Source organism: Chlorocebus sabaeus, chromosome 27, assembly GCF_047675955.1.
Source record: "Chlorocebus sabaeus isolate Y175 chromosome 27, mChlSab1.0.hap1, whole genome shotgun sequence".
NCBI classification, from domain to species: domain Eukaryota; kingdom Metazoa; phylum Chordata; class Mammalia; order Primates; family Cercopithecidae; genus Chlorocebus; species Chlorocebus sabaeus.
This window is the reverse complement of record NC_132930.1, coordinates 47,646,693-47,672,008: the sequence shown is the minus strand read 5'-3', so window position 1 is coordinate 47,672,008 and position 25,316 is coordinate 47,646,693. Positions and strand designations below refer to the sequence as shown.

Below are 25,316 nucleotides of genomic sequence, written 5' to 3'. Positions count from 1 at the left end.
GGATCAAGTCCAGGCTGCCTGGCCCAGGATTAGGGAGGTGATGTCTTGCCCGCAGAGCAGAAGCAAATGTTATGTTTGCAACACAAGATGCTGGAGCAGGATGCAAGGCAACAAACTCTCATATAATTTGGCAGAGTGATGCCTCCCACAAGACAGAGGCCCCAGGGAGGTTCAGGGGTACAGCACAGAAGAGGCTGAAAGGAGGAAGTGGACCAAGCAACTCTGAGGAGAATCAATCCAATGTCACACTACTGTCACTCACAGAATCTAGTTCTTTAAAACAAGGTTTCTTAGTCTATTTTCCAAAAACCATGTACACAATCAGAATGTTTTCAAAAGTGGAGCTGAGACCACCAAGTCCACTAATTTGTCCCTGTGTCTTCTCTGTGCCAGGCAGTGAGCTAAACTGATGAGCACTTTTCTTTGAGGTGCCCATGTTCGAGCTGGTGCATGAGACCATAAACAGGCAAGTGGGTGCAGAGCTGGTGTATTTTGCTCCCTCGCTGGTTTGAAGAGCAGAGCTGCCAAGATGTAGGCTCTGCCCAAGGCGTGAGGCCCATGTGGCAAGGAGCTGAGACCACCTCTGGCTGACAGCCAGCAAGAAACAGGCCAGCCAGGTGTGGTGGCTCACGCCTGTAATCCCAGCACTTTGGGAGGCCAAGGCGAGCAGATCACTTGAGGTCAGGAGTTCAAGACCAGCCTGGCCAACATGGTGAAAGCCCATCTCTACTAAAAATATGAAAAATTAGCTGAGCATGGTGGCAGGTGCCTGTGATCCCAGCTACTCAGGAGGCTGAGGCAGGAGGCTTGAGCCCAGGAGTTGGAGGTTGCAGTGAGCTGAGATTGTGCCACTGCATTCCAGCCTGGGGAACAGAGCAAGACTGTCTCTAAAAAAAACCAAAAAAACAAAACCCAAAAAAACCAGAAGCCAACAAAGTGGATCCCTCCCCAGTCACACATGCGACCACAGCCCCAGCCAACACCTTGACTGCAGCCCTGCAGGGGACCCAGTTATGGCATGCCCACACCCAGAGAAACTGTGGGATAGTGTGTATTATCTTAAATTGCTATGTTTTTGGCAATTTGTTACCCAGAAATGGGTAACAAATACTGTGGTTGAGGAAGGCTGCACAGGGGAGAGTTGAGCGCAGGTCTGCAGAAGTGAGGGATGGGCCCTGGTGGTGCAGGGGCAGGCGTTCCGGTAGAGGGAAGAGCAGTGCAAAGCTCTGAGGTTGGAGCCAGCCTGGCTGACTGGCTGTGGTCAGCCAGGTGGGGCACTTAGGACCCTTGTTCAACAGCACCACAGTCTCAATGGAGACTGTAGGGCAGCTCTTAGGGACAATCTACTATGTGCTTGCCCCATTATTCTTCCACTGAAGCTTGTTTGGTTTTGCTGCTTTTCTGTGCATAAACAAAGGGTTTCCATGGCAGGATGGTGAATCTTCTTTTCAGGGTCTTTGCACAAGCCCTGCTGCTCAAAGAACTGATCACAGGGAAAAGGAGGTCTGAACAAGCTTAAGAAGGAGCTGGCGGGCTGGGGAAATTAGGCCACACTGATTCAGCATGACCCAGGGCCAGAAAAGAATTAAAAAACCCCAGACAACCCATGTCAGGGAGTCCAAGGGAGAGTAGAAGAAGGGCAGATGGAAGACAGTAGAAGGCCTGCTTTGACATGGGCGCTGGGGCTGGGGGGTAGGGGGAAGGAGGGAGAGGAGCAGAAGCAGGAAGAGAAGCGAAAAGGGAAGGGGAAGAAGAGGCTTGCAGAAGAGGCCCCAGGCAGCCCAAACCTCTGGCCTCCAGTCCTTCCTGGCCTAGCTCTGCTTTCTCCTATCTGCTACCCCTGAGATTGGATCCCCACTGTCCTGTTCCCAGCCCAAGGCCTGGTTCTGCCTTCTGTGGGGTGCTTTGGCTGTGTGGCCCTGCTGGGTGAGCTCTGCCCTAGGGAGATGGGGTGCATGCTGAGATGTGGCAATGAGTCCAAGCACTGCATACCTTGAGGCTAACTTTATAACGTCTTGGCATGTGTGTGGACAAGGGTCTCCTCGAAGCTCTCCAAGCACAGCAGTGGTGCCTAGCACAGTAGTATGGTGTAGGGGTGGAGCCAATGGCTTGGTCACACTTGACCTGCCCACCTCTGTGGCCTCCCCCGAGAGACTGGATGTGACTCTGGGCAGGTCAACACGTGGGGTGGTCTGGCCAGTGTCTGGTGGCTGCAGGTGTCATCAGAGCATAAACAACACCCAGGGACTCACAGATGATTTCTGAGGCACAGCCACATTTAAACACAGGCACACAGTTGCCAACTTACAGGTGACCCCGAAACCCCAGCTCCCAGCCTGCAGCCTACCTGCTCCATAGACCACCGCGTATACCACCCTCTTGGTTTGCTCTCTGTCTGCGTGTGTCACGTGTTCCATGGGCACGTCCTTCCTGCATGGAGAGAACATGTGTGTTCAGGCACAGGAGGCATTGTCAGTGCAGGGCAGACAGTCTAACCACATGCCCCACCACTGCGCTTCCTCTGGAAATTCTTCACAGTTTCACGGTGGCTGGCACACCGGCACGGGAGACATTCCATACCTGTGGTGTCAGCTTGGCAAGGGCCCCAGGCAGATGCCTTTGGCAACACTGCAGCAGCTGCTGCCAGCCAAACACTACCCCACATTCCCAGGTGTCCACAAATCAAAACCCAAAACTGCTTTCACCAAAGGCATGCCCACCCAACTTCAGGAAAGCCCGTTCCCCATGTTGGGGTGCCTGGGCCTGGGCCATGTCTGTGTCTGCTGCAGTGGGGGAGCTGGTTTCTAGGCCTATCTAGTCCCACTGCTTGACTGGATGAGCAACTCTGTCCTGGCCTCCCACAGACAGAGGCCATGGGGGTGAGCCCCACCCTGGGGCTACAGTATTCAGATAGAATAAGGATCAACTCAGCATTTGACCGGCATCTGAACCACAGCAATCTCCAGAGATTAAAGCTGAGACATCTGAGTAGCACAGGAGCTCCAGGGCACTCCCAGCACCACCAAGAGTCCCTCCTCCTCTGAGAGCATCCCCAAAGGATAGGCAGCCTGCCAGGTGCCCTGGGTGCCGCCTCCTGCCTGCTGCTTTTGTAAACATCCTTATCATCTACACCAGGCCTCCCTGATGGAGTGGGCATCTCAGATTCAGAAGCCGAGAGAGAGAGACAGAGAGAGAGAGAGAGAGAGAGAGAGAGAGAGAGAGAAACAGAGACAGAGAGAGACAGAAAAAGTAGCAGAAACTTCTCCCAATCTGTTTTGTGAATGACTTTGTGCTGGTGCCTCCTTCATTGCTTAGCCAGGTTGTTCACAGCTCTACCTTAGCCTTCACTTCCTACTTGCACTGAGCATAGAGACCAGCCCCAGGTGAAACTCAGGTCTTCTTAGCTCTTTTCTGAGCATGCAAGCTCCCTGCGCATGTATGGGGCTTTCTACATTTCCTGGTATCCACAGGTACTTTTGAATGCTCTAATTTCCAAAAGCATCTCTCTCCTCAGTTTTTCTTCCAGAGCTTTCAGTGCTTCACTGTTTGCCTCAACTATACTTTTTAGCTCCAGGAAGCTGCAAGTTATTTGCCTTACAATGTTTCCAAGCAATGTCTGCCACTCTTCTGCAGCAAGTGGGTTCTGAGTTAGGTGAAACAATGACAAGTGCCTGTGTCAGCCCTTCAGGCAGCCACCAGACTGGTAAGAATACCCACTTCTTTTTGAGTAAGGTGTGGTCTGCCTCCAGAAGCAGGGACCAGGTCCCATGCTAGGAATGTGCTGCTGCCTTCAAGATTGGGGGGTGGGAGGAGGGTAAATAAAGTAATCACAAGGCTCTCCTACCATTTTTTTTTTTTTTTTTTTTTTTTTTTGAGACAGAGTCACTCTGTCACCCAGGCTGGAGGGCAGTGGCATGATCTCGACTCACTGCAACCTCCGTCTCTTGGGTTCAAGTGATTCTCCTGCCTCAGCATCCTGAGTAGCTGGGATTACAGGGACCTGCCACCATGCCCAGTTAATTTTTGTATTTTTAGTAGAGATGGGGTTTTATCATGTTGGCCAGGCTGGTCTCAAACTCCTGACCTTATGATCAGCCCGCCTTGGCCTCCCAAAGTGCTGGGATTACAGGCGTGAGCCACTGCACCCAGCTCTCCTACCATTTTTAAGTTTTTTCTTATTTTTCTTTTTTTAGAGGTAGGGTCTTGCTTGTTCCCCAGACTGGTCTTGAACTCCTGGTCTCAAGGGATCCTTCTGCTTCAGCCTCTCAAAGTGCTGGGATTACAAGCATGAGTCACCATACTCCGCTTGCCTTTTTCTTGATTCAGCATTTGCTTGGTTGCTGTAAACCTTCGCCTATTTTTCAAAGTTTTGATGAAGTTGGTTGAGACAGTTTTGTTAGATTTTTCAATGTTTCTTTGGGGGATGGGCCCATGGGGCTGTGTACCCCACCATTCTTGCTGACATCCCAGACTTCACTGATTTTTTGCCACCTAATTTCTAAGTACCAATGCATTTCCAGTTTTCCCCCTTTTTCTGCTGTGTTAAGCTATTTTGCCACCTCATTTAGCTACCCTTAAACTTGGCATTGTTAATAGCTATATTTAGATAAGAAGCAAAAAGCCAAAATGGGCTGAGTGCAGTGGCTCATGACTGTAATCTCAGCACTTTAGGGGGCTGAGGTGGAAGGATCATTTGAGGCCAGGAGTTCGAAACCAGCCTGGGCAACATAGCAAGATCCCGTCTCTACAAAAATGAAAATTAAAAAATTAGCTGGGCATGATGGTATGCCCCTGTGGTCCCAGCTACTTGGGAAGCTGAGGTGGGAGGACTGCTTGAGCCTGGGAGGTTGAGGCTGCAGTGAACCATGAGTGTGCCATTGCACTTCAGCCTGGGTGACAGAGTAAGACCCTGTTTAAATGAATAAACAACTACATGACATTTTTGTAGACTATTTTATAAAACATATTTAAATTTAACCAAATGAAAATGTATCATAGAGGTCTTGGTAAGTTTAGATTGATGCCAGGTACATAAGCAAGGGAAGGAGCTAGAATGATCCATGGGTAATGGCTTAGCACCAGAGACACCAATATGAACTCATAAGCTCCATGTTGATGCACATGGTTACACAGAGAAATATTTAAAGATGTGTGTATATACAAGGTTGGCATGCATGTATAACTTCTTGTTCTGTCAGCTGAGAGGGCCTAGAAGCAACCTACTCAGTAGCAAAGAGCACCTAGCACCAGAGCTTGGCCTTTAACACCATTCTCCAATGAAAAATGGGGCTCCCTTGGAGAAATGGCTGATTCCAGGACTGGAGCAGGAAACATACAAGATGAGCCTGGAATATCTTCTAGTGCCGGTAAGTAAGGAAGTGATAAATGTGTGTGCACGTGCGTGTGCGCGCGCGCGCGCACACACACACACTAAAGAGGTTAAGTCAAAGGGACACAGGAGCCAACTGAAAGAGGTCCCAATGGCCAAAGCTGGAACAATTTAAGCAAGAAAACAAAAAAAAAATTGGATTATAGCCCAAAGTAAAAAATAAATATTCATGAATCCATACGAATTTGGATTCAAAGGATTAAATAAATAAATGGGGGAGAACACAGATCTCCCATACAGAAGAAATCCAAATAATGTATATAGATACCCTGTCCTTACGAAGACAAAGCATAACCCCCAACTCCTTAATTACAGGCTGTGCTTAGTGACTTGCTCTCAAAGGGTACCATGTGGAATCAGAGTAGAAGAGACTATCTTTATAGTAGAGAAACCTGACAGACAAGCCATCAGCCAGATGACCCAGGTCAGCATCAGCAGGGGTAAGTCCTGTTGACAGTGCGCGTCCCTGATTCAGTGTGATGGGAACGGCCCTGCACCTCTGTGTTCTTCTTCCCTCAAACCCCAAATCCCAGTCTAGTCATGAGAAAAACATCGGACTAACACCAACTGAGGGACATTCTACAAAATACCTGACCAGTCCTCCTCAAAACTGTCAGGGTCATTGAAAACAGGGCAAGTCCAAGAAAGTGTCACCATCAAAAGGAGCCTACGGAGACTGTGACTAAATTCAGTGTGGTGTCATGGAGGGGGTGCTGGAGCAGAAAGGGGACAGCAGGGAAAGACTGAGGAAATTCAAGTCATGTGCGGACTTTAGTTTATGATAACACACCAGTATTGGGTTCATTCATTGTGACAAAGGTACCATATTAATGGAAAACATTCATACCAGGGAAGCAGGGGTGGGATGTATAGAACTCTTCGTACCATCCTTGCCATTTTTATGTCAATTTAAAACTGTTCTAAAATAAAAAGTTTATTTAAAAAAGTGATCCAGTTCAAGACCAACCTGGGCAACAGGATGAAACTTTGTCTCTACTGAAAATACAACAAAATTAGCCAGGTGTGGTGATGTACACCTATAGTCCCAGCTATGTGGGGGGCTGAAGCAGGAGGATCACTGGAGCCCGGAAGGCTGAGGCTACAGTGAGCTGAGATTGTGATGAGTGAGACCCTGTCTCAAAAAAAAAAAAAAAAAAAAAAAAAAGAGAGAGAGAGAGAGAGAGATCCAAAAATTATGCTAGGTTGCAAATCATTTATATAGTATGACTCGATTTTAAGTCATAAAATTGCAGAAAAATATGTGGGGGAAAGCCCACAAGTAAGTCTAGTGGCCTTACGGAAATTTAGTTTTTGTTATTTTGATAGCTGGTATTTAAATTTTTTCTAACCAATGAAAACTATAAAGAAAAAATTACCCATAAAAAATTCCACAGTAAATACAGGAGAGTCAATAGCTTTCCTACTAGTAATAAACAGAAACTATAATAAAATGACCACACTCACAATAGCAATAAAAACCTCAACATACCTGACAATAAGTTTAAGAAGAAATGCACCAGATTTTCAACAAGGAAGGGGCATTAAAGGACACAGTGGAAGATGTGCTGTGCTCCTGGACAGGACACTACAACAGTGAAAAGACATCAACTTTGCCATATCCAGTTTTACCTTAGCACACTTTCAATTAAGGTATCGGGAGGATTGAGGGGTGAAAACTTAAGAAAGCAATTCTAAATTTTATCTGAAAAACAAAACAAATGGGAACAGTCCGGCCAAAGCTAAAAAGGGCGAGTAATGAGGAAGAACGGGGAAAGGTACACAAAGCTCAATACTGATGCAGGAGTAAAAATAGATAAATCGGGGGAAGCAAAGAAAAAGCCCCAAACAGGCTGTAGTATATTTTAAAACATAGTCAATGATTTGGCATTTTAAATCTACACTGGGTTGGAACTGACTCATTATTTGGGAACTATGAAGTTAAATGCCTACTTCCTATCATACACAAAAATAAATTAGAAGCTCATTAAAGTAAAAACAATCATGAAAGGATGATGTTGAAATACATATACAGAGTAGAACAGAGAGCCCAGTGGCGGTGCTGGGGCTCATGGGCCTTGGTGTGTTGCAGAGGTGAAACACTGGATGTGGCCTCATGCATTGACCTGGGACAACTGGCTCACCACGGTGGAAAAAATCAAATTAGATCTTTGTTGCCACACAATCACAAAAATGGGGTCCAGACTGAGTAAATGCCTAAACATGAAAAAAAAATCAAAACTTAAATAAGGCTAAAGAAAACAAAGGAGAATACATAAGTCTCATAAATAGGAGTGTGTTGAAAAGAAACACAAACAATACAAATCATACTAAGAAATATCTTTTTCTTCAAGACAGCTGATTAGATGCATTTCAAGCATGCCTCATCCACTTAGAAGAACAAAAATGCTATGTAGACAATCACACTTTGAATACATTATCCAAGACAGAACACAGCAGTTCAACAGAAAAGCAAAAGAAAACTCCACAATCTAGGAAGAAGGAAAACAGACAGCCTGCATGGCCGGGACAGGCTGGGAACCAGAGTGACTCCCCAGTACTGGAGGGGGTGATATCTTTCTGTGGTCCACTTTCCCACTGGGAGATCATATAATCCAGGCCATAGGAGAGCACCTTAACCCTCCCCAGCCCTGTTCCAGGGAGGGAACACGCCCTGGGTCCCACGTCCTTCCTAAGACCTAAGTAGCTAGAGTAAGATGTCATTGTTGGTCCTAGCTTCTAACAGACTGTGTGGTGCCATGGAACAATGGCATTAGGCCTAGGCATCAGGAAGACTTGGGCTGCTGCTTGTGGAACAAGGATGTGAGCAAAGTGTGAGCTCCCACAACTAGAATTGGAAAGCAAGCATGGCATGGGCTGCAGTCACCAGAGTTGAAAGTAGGCACTTTCCCTGGGAATTGAGCAGGATGAGAGTAGCTGTGGAGGCTTGGTCTTGAGCTGGATAGGGGCTCTTATGGCCCAGGGCTGAGTTGTGGGTTAGGTGTGAGTTGCCAGGTCTGACTGAAAAGTGAGTCAGCTGTGACAGCTGGGATGGGGGAGGATGCCTGGATTGGACTGGGGTGTGAGAGGGACACAAGTTCCCCACTCTCCAGCCAAGGCTGTGATCACTGGAACAGGCCTTCACTTGCAGGACCTCAGCATAGTGGCTATTGCCCTTCACTCAAACATTTCACCAGGGGCCTGGGGATTGCCATGCCATCCCTAGCCCTTCACCAAGGCAGGTGCATGAACTTTCCACTGGGGGGCACTTACCACTCAGGGTCCAGCACAAGTTCACCTGGTCCGGCTATGCCTGCCTTTATCCCCAACAGAGTGCAGGATCCAGGGTCCTGGGGGTTCCACAACCCAATTCAGCACCTGGGACACTCAAGCACTTTTCCAGGGGGGCAGAGGTCAGGCATAAACACCATACCACTACCATCTCGGCTGGCTCCTACCTGCAAGTGCTGCCTGCTGGCCTGGGGGCTGGCCTGCACAGCCCATTGCAACCACTGCCAACACAAATGCACAACACTTGGGACCCAAAAGAGTATCTCACAACCACTGCTACTACCATCACTCAAACCATCCTGGCAGCCGAGGAGCTCAAGAGCCCACTCACCCAACCAGGACATCACTAGTACAAATGGCATCTGAGAAAGCCAACAAGAGGCCCAAGAACTAGTCTGCCTGGAACCGCCAATACAGGTGCCAGCATATGCTGTCCCAGGGCACAAGGACAGTCATGCTTAGCCCACTAAGAGAGAGTGGCTGAAACCTGAAGAGAGGCCCATCCGGCATTTTAGTCCCTGCAAAACTTTACCACAGCCTCCACCAATACCTACACCCTAACATCCCAAAGAAACCACAGATACCACTAATGCTATTCACAGCCAAAGAAATCATACAGAGTCTTCACTACTGCATGCAATCAGAAACAAAGCCAAAGGGTCCTATCCAACCAACAGAGAGTCACATCTTCAGGAACCCCCACACCCAAATGAAAGTAAATTAAAAAATAAGAAGCAGCAACTGTTACACCAGATGTGCAGAAATCAATGTAAGGACACAGGAAATATGAAAAAGCAAGGTAATATGACACCCTCAAAGGAACACAATAATTCTCCAGCAATAGATCTTAACCAAAAAAGAAATCCTCAAAATCCCAGATAAATAATTCAAAATACTGATTTTTTAAAGAGGCTCAATGAGATGCAAGAGAAATCTGGAAATCTTTACAAAGAACCCAGAAAATTGGCCGGGTGCGGTGGCTCAAGCCTGTAATCCCAGCACTTTGGGAGGCCGAGAGGGGCAGATCACGAGGTCAGGAGATCGAGACCATCCTGGCTAACACGGTGAAACCCCATCTCTACTAAAAAATACAAAAAACTAGCCAGGCGAGGTGGCGGGCGCCTGTAGTCCCAGCTACTCAGGAGGCTGAGGCAGGAGAATGGTGTAAACCCGGGAGGCCGAGCTTGCAGTGAGCTGAGATCCGGCCACTGCACTCCAGCCTGGGTGACAGAGCAAGACTCCGTCTCAAAAAAAAAAAAAAAAAAAAAAAGAACTCAGAAAATTAATTCAGGATGAATTAAAATTAATTCACAAATGAGAAACTTACCAAAGAGATATATATCTCTAAAAACAAAACCCCCGAAACCAACTAAACAGACATTCTGGAACTAAAAAATTCATTGAAGGGGATATAAGATACATTTGAAAACTTCAACAACAGACTGGGCCAAGCAGAAGAAAAAATTCAGAACTTGAAGACAGGTCTTTTGGAATCCAGTAGGCAAAATTAAAGAAAAAAGAATAAAAAGAATGAACAAAGTCTTTGAGATGTTTGGGACTATATAAAACAGCCAAATTTATAAATTATTGGTATTCCTGAGGTTGAAGAGAGATCAAAAGGCTTAGAAAACCTATTTAACAAAATAGTATACGAAAAATTCCTGTCTAGCAAGAGATTTTGATATCCAAATCTAGGAGGTTCAGCAATCCTCAGGAAAATACAAGGCAAAAAGGACTTTGCCACAGCACATTATAATCAAACTGTCTAAAATTAAAGTTAAAGAGCAAATTCTGGCTGGGCGTGGTGGCTCACACCTGTAATCCCAGCACTTTGGGAGGCTGAGGCGGGAGGATCACGAGGTCAGGAGATCGAGACCATCCTGGCTAACACGGTGAAACCCCGTCTCTACTAAAAAAATACAAAAAACTAGCCAGGCAAGGTGGCGGGCGCCTGTAGTCCCAGCTACTCGGGAGGTTGAGGCAAGATAATGGCATGAACCCAGGAGGCAGAGCTTGTAGTGAGCAGAGATCACGCCACTGCACTCCAGCCTGGGCGACAGAGCGAGACTCCGTCTCAAAAAAAATAAAAAATTAAAAATAAAAAATAAATAAAGAGCAAATTCTAAAGTCTGCAAGAGAGAAGTGTTTAGTCATCTATAAAGGAAACCCCATAAAACAGCAGACTTTTCAGCAGAAACCTTACAAGCCAGAAGAGAATGGAATGACATATTCAAAGTGCTGAAAGAAAAAGCAAGCAAACAAAAATGCTGTCAGTCAAGAATTCTATATCCAGCAACACAACCTTCATAAATGAAGGATAAAGTCTTTACCAGACAAGTAAATGATGACTGTATTTGTCACCACTAGACCGGCCCTTCAAGAAATGCTCAAGGGAGTCCTAAACTTGGAAGCAAAAGGATAACATTCACCATCATGGAAACATACAAAAGTATAAAACTCACTGGTAAAGCAATCACACAAAGGAGGAAGTGAAAGTAATCAAATGGCACCACTACAGAATTCCGCCAAACCACAATGACAAACAGAGAAAATGAAAGAAATAATTTATAAAACCAGAAAACAATTAGCAATATGACAGGAACAAAACTTCACAAATCAACATTAACCTTAAAGGTAAATGGATTAAATGTCTATGGCAGAACAACAATCCACTGTATGGATAGACCATCTCTTGCTTACTTGTTCTGCTGATACACAGTTAGGTGTTTCCACCTTTTGGCTATTATGACTAATACCACTATGAATGTCATGTACGAGTTTTTGTGTGGACATATGTTTCCATTTCTGTTGGGTATGTACTAGGAGTAGAATTGCTGGGTCATATGGTAACCCTGTGTTTAACTTTTTGAGGAACTGCCAGACTGTTTTTCACAGCAGCTGCACCATTTACCAATGGCAATGTATGAGGGTTGATTACTTTTATTTTGTAGGAAAGCAGGAAGGAAGATCAGTCCTTGAGCTTTTTACCCAAACCTCCCCCGAAAACACAATCCTGGAGCCCTTAACAAATAATTAAAACTCTCTGGAGGGATATTTGACTGAGCAACATGGGCCTATGCTGTCTGCACCCAGCAGAGAGCCTCATTTGCAAGTGGCATCTCCCTCTTATAGTAAAAGCTATCCCAGTCAGACCACATGAGCCACATGTATCTGTGGCTGAAAGAGGAAGAGCCCCATGGGTAGACTGTAGCCTCAGGTCATAGATCAGAGCTGTCCACTCCTCAGTGCGAGTTACTGCAAAGGTGTGCTGTTGCTGTCATTCACCCTCCAAGTGCTGCACACCTATCAGGGTGGCAGGGAATCAGACTGGCTCCCTTCAGAAGCATGCACAGGTCGGGGGCACACACATGCATACAGTCATGTGCAGCCCAAGAGCAATCACCACACCAGCTACCCTTTGTTGAGATCTGCCCCCCACTATCCCATCTGAGCTCCAGTCTCAACAACCTATTTGGCCTCTCCACATGGGTGCAGCAGAGATGTCCCAGGTTCAACACGTCTGCGTCTTAACTCTCGTTCTGACCTCCCCTCACATCTTGTGAAAACACACCACCCACCCTGCTGCTGGCCCTCAATTGCCCCACTGGCACTCCCATGTCCAGTCCATCTCCAAACCTCATCACCTCCACCTCCTAATATCGCTGAAGTCTGGACCTTTTTATCGTCTCTACTGATTGTTCCCTGCCCCTCATCTGGATGGCAGCAATAGTTTCCTCTGCCTTTTTTTCCCCTACAACCCATTCTCTGCTCAGCACCATGCAATTTGAAAACTTCCTTGTGGAAAACCATTCGGCAGGCATCCAGTTAAAGGTGGCACATCTGTTTCTCTCTGCTCCCTACCAAGATCCCACTAAAATAATGCAAAGGAATTAAGAGGAATAAATCTACAAGAAAAAAGAGATCAGGAGAGGGATTATCATCAGGCAAGAGAGCTCCATATATTTATGAAAGCTGGTGAAGAGCTGGTGGTGAGAAGAGCCATCACCCAGAAGACCCAAGAATGTGAGCTCTGGAATAGGGAGTGCCTGGTATAATGCAAGGCGGAGAGGGGGAGCTGAAAGCAGGGAGGGGACATGAATCCAACACATGTACACAGAATGATCAAGCATCCTCTCTGACTCGCCGCCCATCACTCCCGACCCCAAACATTCCACACAAGTCTGTCCAGGAGCCCACTCCCCCAGACAAATAATGATGATGATGATGATGGTGATGATAAAATGGACCATGGGATTCTCTCCACAGAAACTGATGGTCTTGGCAAGCTCTCCAACACCCTCCATATTGCTGAACTTGACAGTCACTCCCTGGTCTCTGGCCTTCTTAAGATGTCCTCGAAGAAGAAAACCTGTTCTGTGCTGCTCACTTCACTCTTACTGAGCAAACTCAGGAAGAGTTTACTCAGGTACTTTTTTTTTTCCTAGCAAAAATGATCTCTATGGGCCTACTATGCTTATAATGTTAGCTAAGGAAATTCCAAAGTCTGTCTTTAAAATGCAAGTCTTCATAATTAAAAAAAAAAAATTGAATCTAAGAAAGAAATGAAGATGTTCTCTTTGTCGTGCACCTGTGGAGAAAGAAACATCAATCACAGACCCAATTTGAAAAGTGTTAAATGGGGAACTTTCATGTGAATAGCCATCCTGGTTTCCTGGGAACTGCAAAAACTGGCATGAATATCCTTAACTACTGCACTCTTCTCTCTTCTGTTACCATGAAATTGCCTTTGGAGGTCTTGCGAGACTCCTAGACTTTAGAATGTATTGCCATGTCCTGTGACAATCATCTTGAAGAAGCCTTGTAATTTTGATAGACTGTCTTACTTGATAAATTTTTTGCCCAGGGAATAATGCTAAAATTGGCATGTGTGAATTCCTAACCCATATAAATACTTACAAGACCTAGCTGTTGAATAAGAAGAGTGTCACTGGCTGTCCCCTCTTTCAGCATACACAGGACCAGCAAATACAAAGCCCAGGGCTCTTCCAGATGATTATTTAACAGATCCTTTGAAACAGTTTTTCAGTTAAATTGCATTTATCTTTTATCATATACTAAATGTTTATACATATTCCAGTAGGTCTTTTTATGGACTTCATTTTTTTCCATTGATCTATTCTGGTTTTTATTCATACCACTGTGTTTTAGCAACTGTGACTTTAACATTAATATATTTTAGTATCTGGCAGGACTTGATCTTTTTTAGTGCTTCTCTTAAAAAGTTTTTAGGATTATTATGCATTATTTTTGCATCATAAACTGCAGATTAGTTTGTCTAGTTACTAAAAACACCTTACTGGTATTTTTTGGCATATTTGTTAGGATATTTCTATATTTACATATTAATGTAAGGAGAAGTAACATCTTCATAAAATTGAAGTTTCCAATCTGTCCTATTTTTCACATTTCTCAGATCTTGCACATTATCCATTGTATTATTACAGATATTTTCTTTTTCATTGCATCTTTTCTTCTAATACATTTTCTAACCGGTTGTTTATATTTGGGGAGGTAATTTCTGTATATTAATCTGTGCCTAGTCTTCTTCCAGGTCCCAGTTTTAATAGTTTTTAATAGTTTTCTTTTAGTTGATTCACTTGGTTTCCTAGGCAGATAATCATACCGTCTTCACCAAATGATGGGTTTGCTTCCTCCTTTCCAGGTTTTAAGCTTGTTTCATTATTTCATCAACCAGAGTAACCATACATACTAGCAGCAATAGTATCTTTTCTCATCTCTGAGTCTCACAGGGGAGCTTTGGTGTTTCATGCATGAGCTTGCTGTTATTTGTTGGCTTGCGGTGGGTAAATACTGTCAGCCATTGAAGGCTTGGAGGGGTTGCATGATCTGACTGAATCTCAGAGAGATAACGGGGGTAGCATTAGGGCGTGGATTGGAGTTGGGGAGTGGGGGACCAGCCAGGAAATTATTACAATGGTAGATGTGGGAGATAACAAAGGCCTGAGCTGAAGTTGTGGAAACGGGAAGAGAGAAAAGGCCTAAGGCCAGGGGGACCACTGGCCTGGGGAATGTGAGGTGGGAGAGAGGAAGAGAGGAGGCATGACCACTGCCTGCAGGTACTGGCCATGGCACTGAGCTCCCTCCAGACCCACTGAGTTTGAAGTGTTTGTGGGATAGCCAGGGAAAACCGCCCCTGAGGACTGGAATGCTGGCCTGAGCTCAGGACAGAGAGGAGCTACGATGACCACAACAGCCACATATTGCCAATGATGGACATATCAATCACTCCTGAGGTCTTGCCATGAGCCAGGCACTGGGCCACTGCTTCTCCTCTGAGCGTCACCTGATCCCACAACACCTCTGCGATGCTCTTCATCTGAACACTTTGCACCTTTGCTCCTTTTGCCTGGTGAGCACCCCTTCTCTTCCTCTGCTGGATTTCTCCTGACTCTTAAACACTCAGTTTCTCCTAAATTCTTCAAAGAAGTCTTCCTGACTCCAAGCAATCCCAGCTGAGGGTCCCTTCTCTTTCTGGCCAGGGCTCGACTGTGATGATTCTAAACACAGGAGGCTAAGAGAAAGGTACGAGGCATTGACTTGCCAAGACCCAAGGGCTCAGATCAAAGCTCCAGAATCAGACTATATGGGTAAGGAAAGCGGCTGCTTCTCTCGCTGGACAACTGTGCCCCCTCAGGCACGTTTCTTAAAGGCCCCAGGCCTCAGTTTCCTAATCCATAAGATGGGGACAATAGCAGCATCCTAAGTGGTGGTTGGTATTTAATCAGATGTGCTTAGAAAAACCTAGACATATAGTAAGAACTCGATAAGTATTAGCTATTTGTATTGTTAAAGGGATAGAATGCAGAATAAAAAGAGGGAGAGAACGCTCCTGGGTACAGAAAGGAGGATGTCCACAAGGTGGTCAGAACAAAAGTTTAAATTCGGTGAATTTTTCTTCTAAGTCTCGATTACAGCTCCTAATTAACCATGCATTGAATCACATGTATTGATGCCCACTAAAATTGAAGAAGACTTTTAGGGTAATTTTGTCGCAATTATTTTCTCCTGGCTTTCTCCCTGTAAAGCATGCAGTGTGATTCTTTGTGTGTTGCTCAAGCTCTGGAACTTGGCTGCAGCTAACCAGAGACACCCCGGACAGTGCCAGAAATTTGTGGCTGACATTCACCCCTTCTTCCACGGGTGCCCCCTCAGTATGGCACTCTAATCTTCAAAACCTTGATGGGAAATGACAAAATGGCCGTGGTCCTCAGGCATGCAAAGACACTTTCCTCGTGGGCAATGAGGAGACGGTTCACCAGGCTTTTCCACCGAGAGTGGGGGCTCTGCTCATTCACAGGAGTGGGTGTCTGCTCTGCCCGCTAAGCAGAGCTGCTGCTTTGGAGGGTTTGTAGCGCTAGGAGGCTTTGAGGGCTTGTGAAACACTAAATCATTAAAAATCATCAATGATTATAGAAATACTGGAAGGAATTAGATGTGGAATTTTTTAGTAGAAGAATCTCAAAGATTAAGCAATATCATTTAGGAGGAAATGATTGAAAATGAAAAACAAAAAACAAAAGGAACCTCTGAAGCAGAGCTAATCATGGGAGGAGTCCTTTGCTGTAATTAATCGTTATGGCACAACTTTCTTTTTCTTTTTTTTTTTTTTGAGACACAGTCTCGCTGTGTTACCCAGGCTGGAGTGCAGTGGCGAGATCTTGGCTCACTGCAAGCTCCGCCTCCTGGGTTCACACCATTCTCCTGACTCAGCCTCCCGAGTAGCTGGGACTACAGGCGCGCACCACCATGCCCGGTTAATTTTTTTTGTATTTTTAGTAGAGATGGGGTTTCACCGTGTTAGCCAGGATGGTCTCGATCTCCTGACCTCGTGATCTGCCCGCCTCGGCCTCCCAAAGTGCTGGGATTACAGGCTTGAGCCACCGCGCCTGGCCGGTACAACTTTCTTAAGGAAGCACCACACAGGGTCTAGGAAAAAATAATGTATGGTAATCAATGTTTAACAATGCAGACAGCCTGAAATCAGTAACATAAATTGTATCCTAAAAGAGCAATAATCAAAATAATACAATATGGCATCTTAATTGCACATTTATTAAACTTTATTTAAATAGAAATTCCCCTTCTGAGAAAAGCAATGAGACTTTTTCAGGGAATGAATGATTGAATGAAACGTAAATTCGATTTCACTCTTTAGTTCTGTCAATTTTTCTTCTTGATGAATTGGCCCTTTTATCACTATGAAATGTCCCTTTTTATTCAGCAACACTTTTTGTCTTGCAGTTTACACTGATACTAGTCTAGTAATTGGCTTTCTTATGCCTAGTGTTTGCATGGCATATTTTTCCTTAGCAGCAGTTGTAATAGAGGGAAAGAGATGAAGAGGAACCACGTGCAGACTCTTAAAGTCTTGCTTAGGAGTGACATGTCACTTTTACTCATGTTCCATTGGCAAGTCACATGGCCAAGTCTGACACCTACCGGGTACGGAAGCACCATCTTCCCTGGACAGGGAGCCACAGACAGCAATACTGTCTTCCACACTTGCCTGTACTTTTTCTGTATATTTCTTGGAATTTTCTACACTGACAATCATGTCATCTGCAAGTAGAGACAGTCTCAGAGAAGCACTCCAAAACCATCTTAAGCAGAAGAAAAAAGGAACATATTCTGCAGTTAAAAATTCTTCTAAGTTTCAGTCTGAAAATGCTGAGTTGAATGCACAGCTGATAAGAATTGTTTTTTATTTACATTTTATAAAACTTTTAGGAATTCATCTAACGAGCCAAGGACACGATGGTTCCTTGAAGAAGGCACCTCAATGGCATGTCTTGGGCCCCACAGTGCATAATGGCTGTGTCCTTTGCTTGTGTGAGTGTGCATGTGTGTGCACACATGTGTGTGTGTGAAGTTGCTGGAGCTGCAGCAAGCAGCTCTGAGGTCCTGTCTGATGTGCATTCCCTGGGGAAATCCCAGCTCTCTGGGTGTCAGCACTAGTCTCTCAAATTGTGGCTTTATAGTTGATTTCTTTTATTTCTTCCAAACTCCATTTATGTAAGCTTAAAGGTTTTTCAAGGAAATTGTTATTCTTTGAAAACGGTACTAAATATTTCAGAATATCACATCAAATTGCCTTTTTGCTTTTTGTGTTTCAAACAATAAGGCATTTACATGAAACAAACATTTTTAAGAGTGTATTTGATCTTGCTGCTTTTTTACCACATGCTATTCTAGTCCTCTGCTTGGAACATAAGAATTATTTCCACAGCAACTAATTACAGTGTAAGTCACAAATGTTGGATTACTATTGCTGATGGGGAATTAAAAGCAACCACCATGCAAATATTAAAAGCTTCTTATTTTTGAAGTTCTCCCAAGAACTAATACAAGCTAATAAAATACAGGGAAGACATATGCTATATCCAATGTAGATATGAACTTTTCAAGTTGGCTTTATGAGTGCTCGGCTTGACACAAATCTGAAGAGAATTATCTTCTGTCTAATATGTTACATCTTTGTCAAAAATTGGTAAAGCATATTTGTTTGGGTCTGTTTCTGGTTTCTCTTTTCTGTTCCATTGATCTAGTACCTATCCTTCTGTCAGTACCACACTCTCTTGATTACTATATGTATAAAGTTTTAATATCAGGTGGAGTGATTCCTTCCATCTTATTCTTCTTCAAAATGGTTTTAGTTGTTCTAAGCCCTGTGCCTTTTCATCTACATTTTAGACTAAGCTTCTCTGTGTCTACAAAAACCTTGTTTGGGTTTTAACAGGAATTGCACTATAAACCTACAGACCAATTTTGGGAGAACTGACATTATTTGTATGTTGAGTTTTCCATACCATGAACATGGTATTTCTCTTGAATTCTTTGATTCCTTTCATCAGCATTTTATACCTTTAGGCATACATATCTTGTATATGTTTTGTTAACTGAAATTTAAGTACTTTATTATCTTTGGAGTGATTTTTTTCTTTTTTTGAGATAGTTTTGCTCTTGTTGCCCAGGCTGGAGTGTAGTGGCTCAATCTCAGATCACTGCAACCTCCACCTCGTGGGTTCAAGCGATTCTCCTGCCTCAGTCTCTCGAGTAGTTGAGATTACAGGCATCCATCAGTACAACTGGCTAATTTTTTGTTTTTTTAGTAGAGACGGGGTTTCGTCATGTTGGCCAGGATGCTCTCGAACTCCTGACCTCAGGTGATCCACCCACCTTGGCCTCCCAAAGTACTGGGATTACAGGTATGAGCCATCATACTTGGCCATCTTTGGAGTGATTATTAATGGCATTGTGTTTTAAATTTTGATTTCTGCATGTTCATTGTCAATTTATAGAAATGTGACCAATTTTTGTGAGCTGATTTTGGGACTTGCAACCTTGGTGAACTTACTTATTAATTCTAAGGGTTAAAAACAATTCTTTTTGTCTGTTCTGTGGGATTTTCCACATAGACAATCATGTCATCTGCAGAGAGAGACAGTTTTATTTCTTCCTTTCCAATCTATATGCCATTTCCTTTTTTTTTTTTATCTTGTGCAGTGGCTAGAACTTCAATATGCAATACTAACAAGTTGTTCCTGATCTTAGGGGGAAGGTATCTTTCACCATTAAAATATGCTATTGGGGCCTAGGTGTGGTAGCTCATGCCTGTAATCCTAGCACTCTGGGAGGCCGAGGCGGGCAGATCACTTGAGGTCAGGAGCTCGAGACTAGCCTGGCCAACATGGTGAAACCCCGTCTCTACTAAAAATACAAAAATTAGCTGGGCACGGTGGCAGGTGCCTGTAATCCCAGCTACTCTGGAGGCTGAGGCAGGAGAATCTCTTGAACCTGGGAGGCAGAAGTTGCAGTGAGCTGAGATTGTGTCACTGCACTCCAGCCTGGGACACAGAGAGAGACTCTGTCTCAAAAAAAAGAAAGAAAGAAAGAAAAAAATCTCCAGGGAAGCCATCTGAGCCTGAGGGTTTCTTTTTCAGGAACTTTTAAGAGACAAACTCAATTTCTTTAATAGTTATAGGAATATTTAGGTTATCCATTTCATCTTAGTTAGATTTTGGTAGTTTGTGATTTTCAAGAAATTGGTCCATTTCTTCTAAATTGTTGAATTGTTATAGTATTCCCTTTTTATCCTTTTGATGTCTGCAGAATCTATGATGATATCTCCTATTTCGTTCCTGATATTGATGATTTACATCATCTATTTTCATTTTTTGTCACCCTTGCTAGAGTTTATCAATTTTACTGATTTTTCAAAGAACCAGTTTTTTCCATTGATTTCCTCTATTGTTTTCTGCTTGTCAATTTCATTGATTTCTGTTGTTCATTATTTCATTCCTTCTGCTTGCTTTGGGTTTATTTTGCTCTTCTTTTTCAAGTTTCTTGAGATAGAAACTTATTGACTTGAGATCTTTCCTGATTTCTAATGTAAGCATTTCATGCTATACATTTCCCACTTTACCTATATCCTTCGCCCAGTACTTTGACAAAAATGCTTTGCTGTAATACTTGGTTAGCAACAGCCAGAGTAGCTTTGGGCCCACTAAAAAAAGTAACACTTGTGATCTAATCACCAACACTCGCACTGAATTGCAGAGAGATTCTCTCATGCATTCTAAGGGAGGAAATCCAGGACACCTATTCCATCCAAGCACTAAGGTGGCAACAAAGCTCAAAGGTTAACCAAGAAGCAAAATGGTCTTCCTGCCTGAACTAAAACCATCTTCTAAGACTTTCTGTATCTCTGGAGAGAGAGCAGGGGTGTTATTAAATTTATTACATACTTTAAAAATTCTATATTGCCTTATATCCTAACTGGAAGGAAAGTGAAAGTGAGAAAAAAGGACATCTTCAGGGAGGAGGGACACAGAGAAAGGCAGGTAGGTAAAACACTCCAGGGTGCTCCTGTGTTCAGGTGTAGAGGAGGGGCAGGGGCAGAGAGTAAATGACAAGCCCACAAAACCATGCTCAACACCCATCCCCATCAAGGAAATGCAAGTCAAAGTTCAACGAGATACCACTTCACACTCACAGGATGGCTAGAATCAAAAAGACAGGTAATACAAAGTATTGGTGAGAATGTGGAGAAGCCTGGGAGACAGAGGTTGCAGTGAGCCGAGATTGTGCCACTGCACTCCAGTCTGGGCAACAGGGTGAGGCCCTGTCTAAAAAAAAAAAAAAAAAAAAATCAGCCAGGCATGGTGGCATGTACCTGTGGTCCCAGCTACTCAGGAGGCTAAGGCTGGAGAATCACTCAAACCTGGAAGGCAGAGGTTGCAGTAAGCCAAGATCATGCCTTTGGTCTCCAGCCTAGGTGAGAGTGTGACCCTGTCTCAAAAAAAAAAACCAAAACCAAAGCCAAAACCAAAACCAAATCTATATACAAACATGCATAATGCATTGTTCATAACTGACAAAAAGTAGAAACAACCCAAATGTCCATTGAAGGACATCTGATGAATAGATAAATACATGGATTATTTGCTTATTTATATTGAAATATATAGAATATATTATTCCATATAATAGAATATTTTTCAGCCATAAAAAGGAATGAAGGCCGGGCGCGGTGGCTCAAGCCTGTAATCCCAGCACTTTGGGAGGCCGAGACGGGTGGATCACGAGGTCAGGAGATCAAGATCATCCTGGCTAACACGGTGAGACCCCGTCTCTACTAAAAAAAATACAAAAAACTAGCCGGGCGAAGTGGCGGGCGCCTGTAGTCCCAGCTACACGGGAGGCTGAGGCAGGAGAATGGCGTGAACCCGGGAGGCGGAGCTTGCAGTGAGCCAAGATCTGGCCACTGCACTCCAGCCCGGGCGACAGAGCGAGACTCCATCTCAAAAAAAAAAAAAAAAAAAAAAAAAAAAAAGGAATGAAGTACTGTTACCTCCTACAGCATGGATACACCTTGAAAAAATACTATGTTCAGTAAAAGAAGCCAGATACAAAAGGTTCCCTGTTGTACAATTTCATTAATGTGAAGTGTCCAGAATAGGTAAATCTAGACACAGAAAGTAGATGAGTGGTTTCCAGGGCTGGAAGGCGGGGTGAATTGGGAGTGGTGGTTAATGGGCATGAGGTTTCTTTTCAGGGTGATGGAAATGTTCTGGAATTAGATAGCGGTGATTGTAACTTTATTTTTTGAGAGACAGGGTCTTACTCTGTCAAGGCTGGAGTGCAGTGGTGCAATCACAGCTCACTGCAGCCTCAACCTGGGCTCAAACAATCCTCTCTTCTTAGCCTCTCAAGCTACCAGGACTACAGGACAGGTGTGTGCCACCTCATCTGGCTAATTTTTAAAAAATTTTTTTTGTAGAGGTGGGAGTCTTGCAATGTTGCCCGGCTGGTCTCAAACTCCTGGCCTCAAGTGATCCTCTCCTCTTTGCCTCCCCAAATGCTGGGATTATGGGCATGAGCCACTGTGCCAGGCTAACTGTAACCTTAAAAGGGTGAATTCTATGGTCTGTGAATTATATCTTGATTTTAAAAGATGGTGAGAGCTTGGGAGAAGGATGTTTTCCCAGAAGCGGGGGCACAGAGCCCAGGAGAAAGCGCCGGGACAGGCAGGGACCAGGGCTGCCGCACACCCACAAAGACCCTGTGCAGTCTCTGACTTGTCCCTTGCTGGGGGTGGGGTCTCGCTGCTGTTGCTGGCCCTGGACCTTGGAGCCAGAAACATCCTGGAGGCAATCATTGTCTTAGATGTGAGGAGTTCTGGGCTTCAAATACAAATAAAGCCCTATGTAGGTAAAATGAAAGTTTGTTTTAAGAAGCAAGAAAGAGCTGGCAGTGAGAAAGTATAGGGAGTAAGTGTAGATTTCTTTTGTACCTAAGCAATAAACAAGGTCTTCAACCAGGTTGAAGATAGGATTTCTTTCTAGGGTTATATTTAGGGGAATCCTAAAACAGGTTTTTTGTCCCCCAGTAGAGGGGAACGAGGAAATCAACAAGGATATATTAACAATGCTAGAGTAAACATGGAAAATAAAAGGAATATGGATGAAGGCTGCCATGTAAGGCTGGGCTGGTTGTACACCGCACAGCTGTGGGAGGAGCCAGGCACACAGGTCTAGACACGTGGCAACTCCTGGAGATCTACACTGCACAGGCCTTATCCTGGCAATAGAGAAGCTCCCTCCTTTGAGACAGGAGCCATTGGAGAGGGGGAGGAGGGTACATGGAGACACTGAGGCAGGGTGGAAGGGAGTTCAGAAGCCCCTGTCTTAGGTTTTCTACTTTGTCATTTAAGTAAGAGGGGAGATTCTTTTTGGAGATTAAGAGAGAATAGTAGTTATTTGTGGGAGATCAAAAAAGTCTGGAGCAACAAGAGAAGACAGGAAGTCGAGAATATTAAGGGCTTCTCTGAGTCCACATGGCCTGAATTTCTATTGGACTCAGTTGCCACCACCTTGCAACTTCTTCCAGCACCTGGGGTGGGGTAAGTGGTGAGCAAGCAAGTAATGGGGATCACTAGGGCTGGAAGCCAGAGAGCAGGGAGAAGTCAGAGGAGCACAGGTTCCTAAGGGGCCAGCTGATGGGGCTGAGCAGAGAGAAGAATGGGTCTATGTGTGTCCTGAGATCCATCCTGGGACCTTTCCGGAGTGCCCAGGAGGATCTGGAGCTGACTGGGTCTCCGTGCTTTTGGAGCTCAGTGGGGTACAGGCAAGACTGGCTAAGTGACAGACCTGGAAAGAGATGCCAGGAGGAAGGCCACTGGCAGAGTTGTGAGTGAGGCTAGTGAGGACCCGGTGCAGATCTGGGCATTCAGAGGTGGAGAGCTGGAGTCCCAGAGTGGGCCCTGACTGGGATGGAGGCCACTCATGTGAAAGGACCGGGTCGCAGAGGGTAGGGTGCAGGATCTGAGGATGAGGGAAGAGGATGGGAGAGAACAAGAGGATGCCCTGCATATGGGGTGAGAGGCAGGACCCAGTGCTCAAGAGCTGGCCTCGGCTCCTGCTGCCCTGGACCCCACCATGTGCCATGCTCATCACATCCACCCGGTACAGTGCCTCTTCTTGGGCTGGGCAAACACTTCATTATTCTTTGCTTTTGTCACTTTTCCTGCTGTCACCATAAACACAATTTCACAGCTACTCCAAAGTCCAGCTGAGCGTACAGTAACATTCTCAATCCTCTGCTCCTGGTATATAAAATATTTCTTCCTGAATTTTGTCATTCAAGTAAGAGTCCTGTGGTGGTAGCCTTTTTGGAGAGATTTTCTGATTCAAACACAAGTTTGAGTTCTATACTATTCGTCCGTTTATTTGACAAATCCTTTGTGAGTCCTCACCCTTTGTGGAGCACAGTAGGGACCAGAGTGAATGAGGTCTCGGCCCCTGGGCGCTGATGCTGCAGCAGGATGAACAGTAGAGCAATACATGAGAATGTGCATCGGACCAGAGACGAGCGGAGACTGGAGAGGAGTGGCAGTGTGCCCAGCATCAGGGGAGGGCGGTCAGGGGAGGGCCCTGAGGAGATGCCAGGAGGGCCCACTTGGATAGGCGGGGGAGGGAGACACACCGACATTTGGGGAAAGAGCTTCCTGAGCCCCAGGGCAGGAAAGGCTGGAGTGAGGCGGGTAACTGGTGTGCTCAAGACCAGCCAGGGTGGCTGAAGAGGGAGCACAGGGAGAGTGGGTGGCAACCAGGCCAGAGAGCAGCCAGAGCCCTTGCAGGTCCCCCTGCCTTCAGCAAAGACAGAGGCAGAGACAGCACATGGGGAGGGGAGTGCAGGGGCTTAAGAACGCAGGGAATGCAGGGGGCCAGCCTAGTGAGGGGCTGAAGGACAGACCCCCCCACCTGCTTAGGACTCTGCTCTTCTGACTTCTCCCCTCTGGCTTCCACCCCTGAGGGACCCCCCGATCCGCTTCCTCATCTCCCACCCCGTAGGTGCTGGGCAGCCTTTCTGTGTGATGTCATGAGGGTGAACAGGTGTCAGGAGATGAGCTGGGAGGGGAAGGGTAGGCAGGGGTGAGGGGGCTGCAGGGGGAGCAGAAGAGGCCCAAGGTGATGGGAAGGTGGCGCCTGCCGCTGCTGAGGGAGGGGACGGTGACTCAGACACAGGGACCTTCCACCAGCTAGCACACCCTCCCCCTCCCCTCCTCAAAGGGGCACTGATGCGCCTGGCCCGGTGAACACCTGCCATGTATACACCTAACACAATAATCACTCCTCCTTTTTTCTGGAGTAGAATCTCTCCACCTCCCTTGCAGCTGGTGCAGCTGCATGACCTGCTCTAGAAAGTGGGGTGTAGCTGTTGTCTGCACTGGGCTCTGCAAGAGCCCCTTGACTTTCCTGGGCAGAGGAGAGGGGTGAGAGGAGAGCCTCGCACCTGTCTCTCCATCCTGCTTTGGAGACTGGAGCAGGTATTCCACAAGGAGGAAGAGAAGCCAATGTCCTGAGAATATGATGCAGAAGGACGGGCCTGGGACGACCCTGCCAAGCTGCCCAACAAAACCCGAGCCCATCTGCCTCTGGAATTCTCCAGGACTGTAAGCCACTCAGGCAGGGTCTTTCACCTGCAGCTGAAGAAGCCCCTGGCCCACAGACGGGCTGGGGCGTGAGTGCACAGCAAGCACCTTGCTCTCCTCGGAGGGCAGCGGCTCACAGCCAGCACTGTGGGCTCACTCGTTCCA

At 45.5% G+C, this 25,316-nt stretch overlaps 1 protein-coding gene across 1 annotated transcript in view; it reads right to left on the bottom strand.

The window, feature by feature from the left end:
- POLN (DNA polymerase nu) overlaps window positions 1–25,316 on the bottom strand; it is a 155,386-nt gene that overhangs the window by 22,764 nt on the left and 107,306 nt on the right. Inside the window, exon 19 of the mRNA XM_008018117.3 lies at window positions 2,348–2,430. Within this exon, the coding sequence (XP_008016308.2) occupies window positions 2,348–2,430 (83 nt within the window). The remainder of the gene's footprint in view (window positions 1–2,347; window positions 2,431–25,316) is intronic.